The sequence below is a fragment of the Camelina sativa genome, chromosome 7, assembly GCF_000633955.1.
Source record: "Camelina sativa cultivar DH55 chromosome 7, Cs, whole genome shotgun sequence".
In the NCBI taxonomy this organism is placed as follows: Eukaryota; Viridiplantae; Streptophyta; class Magnoliopsida; order Brassicales; family Brassicaceae; genus Camelina; species Camelina sativa.
In genome coordinates, this window is record NC_025691.1 from 24,741,517 (window position 1) to 24,755,298 (window position 13,782).

The window sequence follows — 13,782 nt, forward strand, 5'->3', positions numbered from 1 at the left end:
AATGACGGAAATGTTAACCAGAGTTAAAATATAACCCCACGTGGTTAATTAGAGGGAACTAAAGACATTGTTGCCCTTTTCTTCTTCCCCCAAATCGATTTTGAGTTTTGGAACCCTAGAACCCTAAACATTACAATTGAAATTAACAATGGATCATACATCATCTATCAGTCGATTCTTGCAACGAACACACCAAACAATCAACCAGAACCGCAATTACTCAGACGGCAACTATCATCGCAATCAAGGGAATTCATGATTTGAAGTTTGAGAAGAAAAATCGCTTTAAGGGTTCTAGGGTTCTAAAACTCGAAATCGATTTGGAGGAAGAAGAAGAGGGCAACAGTGTCTTTCGTTCCCTCTAATTAACCATTTGGGGTTATATTTTAACCTTGGTTAACATTTCCGTCATTAGAGTTAACAGTCGTTATGTCGTAAGTATGGATCTATCGTTATTAATAAAATGAAGGTTTTTAAAGACAACGAAAATTAAACTATATATTTTTTGGAAAATTTAATAACTAGAAGAATTAAATAGATGGCGTATTTTTCAGGTTTTTTCCTTTAACACAAGCTTATTGTTATTGGTATGCTCATATAAGCGCAGTTTGATACGACCTCAACAAACGTAAGCTATGTGATATACTGATATACAGTGGGAGTATATACGGAAAACATAACATCATGATATAAAAACGGTACCCCTCAAGTTGGTGAACACCTAAAAGAACAAAAGGAGTAGGTAAAAGGGGTCAAATGTTTGATGAGTGTAGCTTGCTTGGATATTTGGATAATGCCACAACTATAATAAAAGAGAAATTCACGAAATGACGTGGCAAAATGATTGGATGGGTCTATTTGTAATTTCATAATGCATAGTCAACATGCCCAAATAAATACAATAATTTGGGAGATATGAGAAAGAAGACGAGAAACGAAATCAAAATTCACAAAGATGATGATGATGATGTCGGCGGCGGCGAGCCACGTAAGAGTGGTGCTTCCGTTACACCAGCAGCGACGGACGATCTCAATCGGATCGGAGATTTTCCGACTGAGTCAAACAGAACCTAGGCGATTCAAGCTGACGATTGCAACGAATGTGACTGCGAAGTACAAGGGGACGAAAATGAGAGAAGAGAAGCTATCGGAGATGATAGAGGAGAAAGTGAAGGAAGCGACGGAGGTTTGTGACACGGACGAGAGATCAGAGGAGTGTAGAGTGGCGTGGGACGAAGTTGAAGAGGTGAGTCAAGCCAGATCAGATCTAAGGATCAAACTGAAGCTACTCAACCAGGATCCTCTCGAGAGTTTCTGGCAAGAGAATCCTGAGACCGACGAGTGTCGAGTCTACCAAGATTAAAAGATATAAGTTTATATCTTTACTTTGTAAAATTTGTTACGACTAAGAAATAAGAAATAAAAAGATTGAATTTTATATTATCTTTAATTTTGAGTGTATGAAGTAAGGGTATATAATATACAAGAGGAAGCAAAGTGATGGAAACAATCTTAAGTTAAGCTAAAAAATGTGGAAATGGCATTGTCCAGACACTGGTGTTGGTACGAGTACAAAATTAAATCCAACAATAACTATTGTAAATGGCATTGGTGGCCACTGGCCTGGCCAGACACTTGATTGGTGCAAGTCTAAAATTAATACCAACAACAAATATGAAGAAACAATTATCAAAGGACAATTCCATTTATAAATTAAGAAGTCCTAATTTTTAGATTTAACTTTAGTGTATGAACGTGTGGACTGTACATTAATTAGTAGACAGACTTATATAAGTTACAAGGACATTCCCATGGCTCTCTTCTTGTTCCCCAAGATGATCACACTCATATGAGGAAAGAGATTGTAACTCAAGTAAGTAAAAAGATAAAAACCCAATTTCCAAAATCCAAACCTTTATTATTATTTGTTGTTAATTCTTGAATATTTTGAGATTAATCCTTATTATTATTGACTTGTTCTCAAAAAAAAATTTATTATGGTGGTAGATATTGGAATTAGGTATTCTAGTTCATTTAGGGCATGTCCAACAAGCGTTTCTATATGAAATGTTTTTATTAAAAAAATAATAAAATGAAGAGAGAAAAAAGGAAAAGAGAAGATATGTTTCTCAACAGACAAAAAGTGACTGGTGTCACTAATTTATTGGTGAATTTATAGAAAAAAATAAAAACAAAAAAAGTTAATAAAATTTTTTTTTTGAGCAATCATCAACTCGCCGCTAGACTTGTTCTTAGTGCTAATAGGAGTATCTCTGGGAGTATCTCCAAGTGTAAGCACAATAAAGCCTCTCATAGCATCAATTATCTTCCATCAACTGTTTGAAGGTTTTGGTGTGGTTGCATATCTGAGGTAATCTTAAAATCATCTTTTTTTACTTTCATATAATTACTAGATTAAGCCCGCTTATTAACGTGGATATAAAAAAAATATGTGAAATTTTAAGTTGTATTTAAAATGTTACTTTTATTTCATTTGATTTATAAAAAAAACCGGATTTAGAGTTCACACACTCCATCTTGCAATACAATTTCTTTGTATATTATTACATGATAATATAATTAGATTTTAATTCTATGCACTCAATCAATCCCATTGAGTAACATTTATAATTTTCATATCAAAAAAATGAGCATTGTATCAAATTTATACCTTACTTAATATTTTATAAAAACTAAAAATTAATAAACATAATTATCAAAAAAAAAACTGAAAACTAATTTTATCTCATATTTGAAAAAGTAACAATATCTTAAATATATATTTGTTTCATATTTTATAATCTCATAAGTAATAGTTTTATTACTTGTCCAACATTATCATAAATTAATCAAAAATTCAAAGACGTTATTTTGAGAAAATTATTTATAGAAAAGTGGGTATCTACAATCCTTTTTCTTTTAGGATTAATAATTAACAGTATAATTTATTTAATTATGGTGTTATAGTAATTAATTGTATAATTTTCTTAATCTTTTTTTTTATAGAATTAGTAATTTAAAATTAGAATTAGTATTATTTTTGATATACATATATGAACTATCTTTTTATATTTATTAAATTGTTTATTTTTTTAATTTCTTATAATTTACAAATATGTTAAAACAAAGTTTTATATAACACATAACAAAATATTTAATTGTTGAATTGACATGTGTCGCGATCACATGACTAAATTTGAAAACCAAGGTTTATATAATAACATAATATTGAGTACGCTATCAAATCATTCACCGATTGAAAAACTTAAGAAATTACATTAATTTCTTATTTTGATTATCTTATTTTTCTTACATTATGTTAATCACTAATTTTCACACATTAAATCTTTTCATACTTTAATCATGTTTCTGTATAACTATATGATTATAATAAATAATATTTGCAATTAAATTGCAAATATTTTACTTATTAATTGCACATATTTTCCTATTGAAATTAGTAATTTAATGGATAACCTTCTTATTAGAACTAGTGATATAATAGATTACTTTTGGTTTTATAGACTTTCTAAAATATTAATTGTAATCCTTTTATTTTTAGAATTTTTAATTTTTATATAATTATTAAATAAATTTTCTTTTCACACATGTCAAAATATTATGATCTACTTGACACATGTCGCGATTATATGAATTACTAACTTTGAAAAATAAGGTTTATATAATAAGATATACAGTCAGATTTAGAAAATATAGTTTCAAGATGACCCTGTTTAATTTGGTTTGTGTTAGTTTTCTAGATAACATATAATTTGTTTCTGGCTTTGTTTGACCAACGAATACATTTAAGTCGAAAGTAAGAAAAAAACAAAGGAAAAAAATAAATTATCTATATATACATTTTTGGAGACATTTATGAAATAAATCCTGAAGTTCAAACTTATTTACAAGAATGTCATTGGCATCAATTATTAATTTGTTTTTCATTTCATTAATTAACATTGGATTTTGATTTTTGGAAACAAGATTTTCTATCCTAATAAAATTTCCAAAACAAGAACCACTCCCTTTAACATTAAGATTAAGTTTATAATTAATTTAATTAATATTAAGTTTCCAATTTTACAAAACAATATTTTCTCCATACAAATATTTCCTAAACAATCGGCCTAATCAATAAACGAATTGATTTTCAATCTTGGAAGAGGATCTGTGGCCAAGATTTTCGATCTCAACGCATTGATATTCATAGACGAATTATGAAAAATAAGGATGATGAAATCGATTGACTAAAAATCAAGATGGACGGAAATGTCGCAATGGACGGGATAAAATAAAAACGAAGAAGATGATAGATTTGTTTTGTCAAATAAAAACAAGAACAATTGTGTCGGTCTAGACAAAACAAAAAAAAACCAATATTAGTTTACCTTAAAACAAAAGTCAATTACGTAATATATATTTGTAAGTAATTAGTATACTGAATTAGTTTTTTTTTGTTCAAATAGCTATTTTCCCATTTCTAACAAATTATATACACACATCTTGAATCTATTTTAATAACCAAAGTTTATTAAAAGAAAAACAATGTGGAATTCATATCAAACAAATAATTGTTAAAAACTTTTATTTGCATTTCACAACAAAACTATATATACTAAAGTTAACTGATTCTTTATATATAAAACATACAAAACTGCAATACAAAATTATCATGTACATATATTTAAAATTTTTAAAATAATAAAAATACTACTATCTTTAAATAAATAAAAAACATATAGTATATTCCTTCTATAAATCACTACTTATTTAATTGTATGTTATACTATAATATAAAATAATAAATCTCAAACAAAATATTTTCAAATTTCTATACTAACTAATATATCTATACTAACTAATATATCTATATATGCTGGTGTGGGTCTTCTCAAGTACTCATCTCCAAATAAATTTATGACTGAATCTATAAAATTGTCCAAGCATGAAAGCGCCATGGTTTCAGAAAGTCAGAAGTATTCGTCAAAAGCATCAGCTGCAGAACCATATGTCATCATACGAATTGTTGTTGTACACTTTTGCAATGTAGACAGACCCAACATTCTGGTAGCATCTCTTCTTTGTTGAAAGAATGGAACTTCATTTGCGAGTTTATCCACAATACGAATGAATAAAGGCTTGTTCATTCTAAAACGGCGACGGAAAATGTTGGGAGGATAAGTAGCATCCTCACTGAAATAATCATTCCACAAGTGGTCATGACCGATTTCTCGATTTCTTTCAATGTAAACTCGCTTTTTTCTTGGTTTAGGTGGTCGTTGATGTTGGATTGGTGGACTAAGAAGATTTTGCCATACTTGATTGGTGATTTGATCACATGCTTGATTAAAACATTCATCAAGTATGTCATCAACATCATTTTGGGAAGAAGAAGCCATTTTAGAGAGTTTAGAAATAAAGAAAAAGTGTTTTTGTGTTTAAAATTTAGAGAAGGAGATGATCGGTTTGGTGTGAATATTAGTTGTGGTGGCTTTGGACATTATATAGAAAATTTTGGATATTACATGTGGTTGTAAAATGATAAGAAAATATGTGGTGCAAACATTGGATACAATATGTGGTTGTAAAATGATAATAAAACATGTGTGGTAGAAGCACAAAAATACAAAAGTGCTTGTAAAAATATGTGGTGAAAGTACAACAATATTCAAAAGTGAAAATGTACTTCTACAATTATGTGAACATCTTCGAATCTACCTTCTTCTTTATGTGTCACAGGTCATCTTTGGTGGAAATCGGTTTGTACCTGCAAGACAAGTATAAAAATGAAACAAAGTGAAACTGAAACTGAAACAAACGGAACACCAGACCATTACACAAACAAACTGAAACAAGAATAAAGTGCAACTGATTCAAATTTATAACCAGTCATCTGACTACATATTACACGAAGAAAACAAGGAAGCAAACTTAAACAAAGTTCATTCGATTACAAAAAACACAAGGAAGCAAACTTAAACAAAGTTCATTCGATTACAAAAAACACAAGGAAGCAAACTTAAACATAGTTCATTCGATTACAAAATTAAAACACTAAACTCGACACAGACAGTCAAATACATAAAACACTACATTCGAATATATTTGAAAACACTACAAACACGAACATAGTTCATACAACATATGCATACTTCTAAAGTTCAACCTGATGGCATCATGTCATCAGTTAGCTTCTCCTTAAGAGCTTTTTCTGATTCAGTTAGTGAATCCTTTTTAGCAATCAGATTTTCAAGCATCACATGCTTGATATGCTCCTTCTTCATAGCGAACTCTTTCTCTTTCAATTCAAAGTCCTTCTGCTTCATCTCATACATCTTGGAAACTCAATCCAACTGAAACTCCAAGTAAGCTTTCCCATCTTCCTCCACATCAATCGGTTGGGTGTTAGAGCTTTTTTTGGACTTCCCCTTGGCAGCCTTAACACTAGGAGGACGGGGCAATGGTACATCCACATCAATCGGATGGTGTGCATCCTGTTCAGACCCATCAATACTCGCTCTTCCCCTTTTCACTCCATTTCCTTTAATAAGTGTGGAGGCACACCATTTTTGATCGTATCTTAAGTCTCGCCATGCATGCTCCAAGGTAAACTTCTGTCCATGATCATTAAGGTATATCTGATGTGCTAACTTCATCACATCATCTTCATTCTGTCCACTAGACTTCTCCCTAGTTACAGCCTCATAACATCCAACGAACTTGCACACCAAGTCATTTATCCTCCCCCACCTCTGCTTATAGTGACTCGCCTCTCTCTTTGGCCGACCAAAAACATTCAGACAAAATGCAAAGTATTTTGCAATCCTCCCCCAAAAGGATGCAAGTCTTTGCTGGTTGGAAGTAATCGGATCCTTGCTAGTGTTGAGCCAAGCGCTGACCAACATGATATCATCTGTTGGTAACCATGCTTGCCTTGACTTGCGGTTTTCTTGTGGGGATGCATGTGAAGATGGAGCTTCAGAACATGGACTTAGAGAAGAAGAGTAATCGAGGTTTTGGGTATCAAGTTGACTTTGTAACAGATTCAAATAGCCAGAGGTGGGACAATATAGATTCATGTAATCGTTTGGATCCATATTGCTAAAGGGAGAAGGAGATGTGTTTGTTTGTGTTAATCGAAAAACAAGAGATTGCTAAAGCAAGAAGGACTTGTGTTTTGTTTGTGTTAATCGAAAAACAAGAGATTGCTAAAGCAAGAAGGACTTGTGTTTTGTTAAATGAGAAACAAGAGATTCCTAAAGCAAGAAGGACTTGTGTTTTGTTTGTGGTAAAGGATAAACAATAGATTGCTAAAGGGCGAGGGATTAGGGTTTTGTTTGTGTTTGAATTTATAAGGTTTAGTTTATATTTACGTTTACAACTAGTTGATTTAAATTTTGAAATTAAGTGTTTACCTAAACTACAACAACCACACATTAAAAATCTTCACAACCAACAAACACATCAATGACTGATTAGACTAATACCTACACTAGCAAGTACTAAACCTATTTATCACAACCAACAAACAAAAGCTTTAACTAACACCAAATAAATGCAAAAAAGTTGAGGATGATGATTACCTTCCTTCATGGCCGAAGAGATATGCACATTCTATACTCATCAATGCATCAATCCATGTTTGTCCATTTAACCTCAAAACAAAAGACAGATCCGCGGTTAATGAAGCCCAAATTCGAAATAAAATTAATCATTCATGGACAAGCTAAATCGAACAAGAACAATGTACTCTAAAATTATACAATCATGTGTCAAGAGCAGAAACAGTTACTAAATCATCATTAGCTAACACAAATAACAACATCAAAAACAACTAATACCAACACAAAAAAACAATCATGTGTCAAGAACAGAAACAATTACATATCCATCTCCAGACGTTATCTAAACTTAACCAAAACGGATCATCATTAGCTTACACAAATAACAACACCAAAACCAACAAATAGCTTATGTTGAATCAAGTTAGTAACTTTAATCAGCATATTGCGATACATTCATGGCCAAATCTTTTCAAATTCATCATAACCGGAGTTAAAAAGTACTCATCTGCTAAAGTAAGGATCAAAACGGAACACATGAACACCAAGAATCCTAATTTTCTAAAAACCATAAAAAAACCCTAATTTCCGATCCAAAATTCAAAAACCCTAATCATCAAACACTAATCGTGATTGATTCAATCAGTAATTGAGTTGAGAAACTTACCCTCTGCTTCCAATTGATTCAATCTCTTCCGACTGAGTGGACTCCCAATTCACGATTCACGATTCCAAATCGCCTCTCCTACATGCAATCGGAGCCGATTCACGATTCAATCAAAATATCACGAAGGGACACGGCTGACTCATCAATTCACGATGATGAGCATCTCCTCTGAAAGCAATCTCCTCTTCCTCCACACCGAGACCATTCCAAATACAAATCTTCGTTTTCTCGCAATCACGAGAGAGAGAGAGAGAAAGAAAACGAAAGAAATGCGATGCAAAAAAAAAAAATCCCCCTTTTCTATTTTTTCGTTCAACCAATACCAAACTGACACGTAGCGTCTCTTAGATCACAAATGAGTATACTATATAACAACCTCCCTTAGCTGTTTTCTTTTGTTCTGAATTATTTTTTGGAACCAAAATACTAAGAACTTGCTTATGAACCTGTCGATGGAGAAGGTCTTACCTCATCTATAAAACAAGGCTCTCACTCTTTTTTTTTTTGGTAAAAGGTTAAATTTTATACCATTTTCAGTTTTTTCTGTACAAAAAGCAAATAACATAACAAATTAACAGGGAAAGCTTATACAAGAAAATAACCGGCTAAGAGCGAGGACGAGGAAGTCGTCGATCCTGAAAAAGTGAAAAGGAGAGGAGACGGTCTCTGACAGTACGATCAACCACCGCTTGAACCGCTGATGGAGTTGAGTGTATGTTGGAGAAGAACCTGGCGTTGCACTCTCGCCAAATGAGATAGCAAATGACTTGGAGTACGAGCTTTATGAGTGGTGCAGTCCTGAAGGTAGGCGGTTGACTCGCTTGAGAGATCCAGACCGAGATAGAGCTTAAGTCCGAAGGGGGGGATGACCAAATTCGACCTGCAAAAGCTTCCCAAATTTGAAGCGAGTAGGGACAATTGAAGAATAGACGCTCATGACTTTCCATTCCTGCAGAGCATAGGACACAGTTGGGATAGACATTCATTCCCCAGCTCCGAAGCCTATCCTTCGTGGGTAGTCGATCTTGGAAAGCGAGCCACATGATGAAAGAATAATGTGGCACTGCTTCCTTAAACCACACAGTCTTGCACCAAGGTACATGAGAGGAGTGAGATCGTAACTGCTCCCAAGTTTCTTTGGAAGAGAAAAGCTGAGTAAAGGAACCTGATAACCTTTTCCAGAGATAGACATCCTCTCCTTTGGTATCATTTGGTGGAGAGATTGAGGTGAGAGTAGCCAGAGAGAGACATCCTCTCCACCATTCTCCATTCCGAACTGTATCGAGAACTTTACCATTTTTCCTCACCCGTAACTGCCTTGGACCAATATGGCCAACAAAGTCGACCAAGGGACCTAGGTCGCACCAGTGATCATGTCAGAATGAAGCATTTCTTCCATTGCCGACTTCACATCTCAGAAAATCCTTCAAGATAGGTCTTAACTGCAGCATGCATCTCACAGTACGCGAAAGTCTTTGGGAGTCATTTATAGTCCAGAAACCATTCCTGTGAAACACATTGCCCTTCAACCAAGCAAGCCACAGAGAACTCGCATTTGCAAAGAAGTTCCAAATCAGTTTAAGCTGAAACACAACGTGGAAGTCCTGCAACCTGCGGATACCCAGACCACCCTCCTCCTTAGGTCTGCAAACCATATTGTTATTTTTCTTCTTTAGTTCCCCTCTCTCTCTCTCTGTACAACGGTTACTCCGACTCCGACCGTACGGTGGTGATCGGTCACATTCTTCTTAACTCGTCTCTGTTTCTTTTTCTTTCTAATCGATCATTGGATTTTCACCTTTGTCTTTTTCTAGGGTTTGGTGGCTTCTAGCATATATAGCTTGTACTGTCTCTCCGATCGGACCGCGATCATTGGATTTCACTTGCTTGTTTCTTTTCTAGGGTTTCGTTTTTAAATATTGCGTGTCGGTTGCTTTGCTTTCTATATGTTCATGTGATTTAATTACTTGTCATTATGTACTTATTTCAGGTTTTGGATGATGCGTGATTGAAGAGAAACGCTTCTTCTCCGTGCTAACGACGTCTTCAGGGGGTTTTGTTCTTCTTCTTCTTCTTCTAAAACTCAGTCTCTGTTTTTTTTTTCTGAACCGATCGATCATTGGATTTCTAGGGTTTGGTTTCTAAAATGCATAGGTTGCTTTATATATGTTCTACGCTATTTACATGTTGTTATGTTGTTTCAGGTTTTGGATGATGAGAGTGATCATGGCTTTGATGGACAAAGGTGATCGAACATATCTCTCTCTTTGATGCAGACCATGGAGGCACAGGGGGACTAATATGATAAATTTCGTACCTTTAAGTGTGTGTTTTGATTTCATATCCACAGGCTGACAATCAGCGTTCGTGGTTATGCTGGTTGGAACTTTACGTTTGCCTTGAAGGTCTTCCCAAAGGTACACTCTGATTTGATAATTCTTCACTATAACAACCATAACTTTGTTCTGTTATGTCTCAGTTTATTTTGAACTTGAATGATGATGCCTTTGATCAGTCGTCGTGGTCGGTTCCTGTTGCCTCTTTGATGGTACCCTCTTTCCCTTTTATTTTATTTTAGTGTTCTTAGATCAGCTAATGTCTCTCTTTGATCCAGATCATGAGGAACCAGGATTACTGTGTGGGTGAAGAGAGGTTTGCTTTTTTTATACATCTTCGCATATAATTTGGTCTCTTTCCTCCTCTCTTCACCATCGTTGTTGCTTGTTGGTTTGGTCTAACTTCCTTTTTTTTTATCTGGTATTTCAGGATAGCCGGTTCTTGGTATGGGGTTTTACGGCATCTTTGGCCAAAGCGTCGGGATCACATGTTATGCTTTTTAATGGTTGTTACTTTGACGTTTGATTGAGCTTAATCCAGGTTATGGTGCAACTGAGTATGGTAGGACCTTGTTGTTTCCATGGCGTATTTCTCTTTAACTACTCTCATCTTATTACTTATTTGACTGATTCTAGATGGTTTTTTCTTAAAAAATTTCAATGTGTTTATTGATGATTGTCTCACTAATTGCAGGGAAAGGAGTGTCACAAACATAGCTGCTAGCTAGCTCTACCAATCCATGAATGAGACCATGAGCAACGTCCAAGAAGAACCACTCCAGGTTTTGTTTCAATCATCCATCACCATTGGTTAAGTTCAACTGCTTTTCTTAACCATTCTTATATGTTATTTCAGGATAAAAGAGCCGTGTTAGAACCAAGTAGCTACAACATACAAAGCAAGCCTCAGGAAATAACAATTTACTCCTACCTACCAAAGCACAGAGGTCAACAACAAGGCCAGCAGGTTCTATATCTTTCTTTGTGAGATTGTTAAGTGAGATCATGAGAGGCTATTCTAATTCTTTTTATCTTCTTCTTGTTCATTCAACAGTAATCTCCGGGATGCGGACGTCTGAGCAGATTAGCTAGTATGCTGAGAAATCCATCTGCACTCAAGCCAAAAAACTAGTCACAGTTTGTCTCAAGCCATAGGCATTCATCAGAAAAATGTGAAAAGGTAGCTCACATTCTGAAGCCAACATACACTAATTGCAGGGAAACGAGTGTCACAAACATAGCTGTTAGCTAGCTCACCGATCAATGAATGAGACCATGAGTAACGTCCAAGAAGAAGAAGAAGAAGAACCCCTCAAGCTTTTGTTTCAAATCATCCATCACTATTGACTAAGTTCAACTACTTTTTTAACCATTTTTATTTTCATCTGTTGATTGTCTCACTGACTGCAGGAAGATCATCATTCAAGACTAGAGACCATGTTCAACTTCCATGAATGAGACCATGTGCAAACGTCCAAGAAGAAGAAGAAGAACCCCTCAAGGTTTTGTTTCAAATCATCCATCACTAGTGTTTAAGTTCAACTACTTCTTTTAACCATTCTTGTTATTGCCGGATAAAAGTGTCGTGTTAGAACCAGTAGCTAAAACACAAAGCAAGCCTCAGGAAATAACAAGTTACTCCTACTGAAGCAAGCACAGAGGTAAACAAAGTTCTGCTTTTCTTAGCCTTAGGGTTGATGATGACCCAAACAATAACGACATCAATAGTATAATCATCCTCACTCTTCTTCACCATCATGCAAGTACAGTTTCCTGTTAGACAATTTGATAAACGAACGATCACCTTCTCTTTTCTTTTCTTGTCTTCTAACTCTTGAGTATCGTTGATGAATTAGCTGGATATGGTGCCAAGTGAGTATCGGAGGAGGACGGACGTTATTTGTTTCCATGACGTTTCTTCGTCTTCTTCAACTCTAATCTGATTTGATCGAGCAAGTAAAGGTATAACAATTCTAGGGTTTTTATTAAGGGATTTTCTCTTTGGCTATTTCTATTAGAATTACAAATTAGCATCTCATGCTCTTCTTCTTGTTCTCTTTTTGCAGATCGCGGAGAAACTGATTAAAACTGAATCTATTGGATTGATGGTGTTTGACCAAGTACAGGTTTACAGACCATAGCGAGTTTCGTCAAGAACCACCCGTGGCCTAACGTTGATGCTCTTGGCGAAGTGCTGCTGAACTATTATCGTCTAACCGAAAGAAAGGTACAAAACTGCATCGTTATCACTTAAGCATGACTAACCACAGGCCTTGTTTTGCTGAATCTTGGTTATAATTAATAGAGTGACCTTTTCTTTCAGATTTAGATACTACTACACTGTGCTTGTTGGCTGTCTCAAGGAATCTCGTCATCTTCTCACAGGTACATCTACACAGACATACTTTCGCGCTATTGACAATTCTCTTTGAATAAACCCACACTCATCATTGTGATGCTGTTTTCTCTTTCTCTTTACAGCTGATATGGGACCGGGCTCTTGGACTGCCACTAGAGCGGCCAAAGAGTGTAAACATGTCCTCCCAAAGGTGAAACTTTGCAACTTCTTGGGGCTCTTAAGCTCCTCTACATCTCTCAGAGTGAGTCTGTCCCATCTCTTGAAAAATATTGTCCTTGGGAGTTCCAGCCCAACAAATTTGATAGATAAGAGACAGAGAGAGATCGTTCTAATGGCGACAAGAGAGCAACATGATGATGGTTCGAATCTACTACTCAACAGAATCCATGAATTGTGAGTCGAATTTGCTTTTTAAATTTGTTCTAGTTTCTTTATTTTTGATCGAGACTGAGATTTTGGGTTTAATATGTTTCTGTAGGTATGGAGAATTTAGGGTTCCTGGAGCTTCGAACCTCAAAGCCATGGGTTCCTTATCCCAGATAGAGTATCTATCTATGGTCCAATATTTACTCGGTCAGGGCTTGTTCTCAGACCTCTATTTTATGGCCAGATCCTCTTCTCTTCTCCATTGGCCATCACCTGATGATTTTGTTTGCTCTCTCTCTCATAGGTTCCGAGCCAACACTGCAGTCAAGCAATGGCCAAGGAGATGGCCTTGTTAGCCTTCAATCGGGCTCTTAACCAGAGATTTGCTTTTTACATCTTCACAAATAATTTGGTCTCATTCCTCACTTCACAACCATCGTTGTTGTTTCTTGTTCGATTGGTCTAACTTATTTTTCATCAATTGGTTCT

At 34.9% G+C, this 13,782-nt stretch overlaps 2 protein-coding genes and 1 long non-coding RNA gene across 3 annotated transcripts in view; 2 read left to right on the top strand and 1 right to left on the bottom strand.

The window, feature by feature from the left end:
* LOC104702423 (calvin cycle protein CP12-3, chloroplastic-like) lies at positions 948 to 1,363 on the top strand. The gene has a single exon (XM_010418274.2). The coding sequence runs from the start codon at positions 956 to 958 to the stop codon at positions 1,361 to 1,363; it is 408 nt and encodes a 135-aa protein (XP_010416576.2). The 5' UTR covers positions 948 to 955.
* On the bottom strand, positions 6,348 to 7,100 carry LOC104704913 (glutathione S-transferase T3-like). The gene has a single exon (XM_010420920.1). It carries the CDS (start codon positions 7,098 to 7,100, stop codon positions 6,348 to 6,350), a length of 753 nt encoding a protein of 250 aa, XP_010419222.1.
* Positions 11,133 to 13,782, top strand: part of LOC104702427 — a 5,085-nt gene continuing 2,435 nt past the window's right edge. The window contains exons 1-12 of the long non-coding RNA XR_002032797.1: positions 11,133 to 11,154; positions 11,263 to 11,350; positions 11,425 to 11,535; positions 11,623 to 11,748; positions 11,979 to 12,070; positions 12,150 to 12,229; positions 12,425 to 12,530; positions 12,635 to 12,795; positions 12,892 to 12,953; positions 13,050 to 13,320; positions 13,406 to 13,500; positions 13,598 to 13,705. This is a non-coding gene — a long non-coding RNA (uncharacterized LOC104702427). The remainder of the gene's footprint in view (positions 11,155 to 11,262; positions 11,351 to 11,424; positions 11,536 to 11,622; positions 11,749 to 11,978; positions 12,071 to 12,149; positions 12,230 to 12,424; positions 12,531 to 12,634; positions 12,796 to 12,891; positions 12,954 to 13,049; positions 13,321 to 13,405; positions 13,501 to 13,597; positions 13,706 to 13,782) is intronic.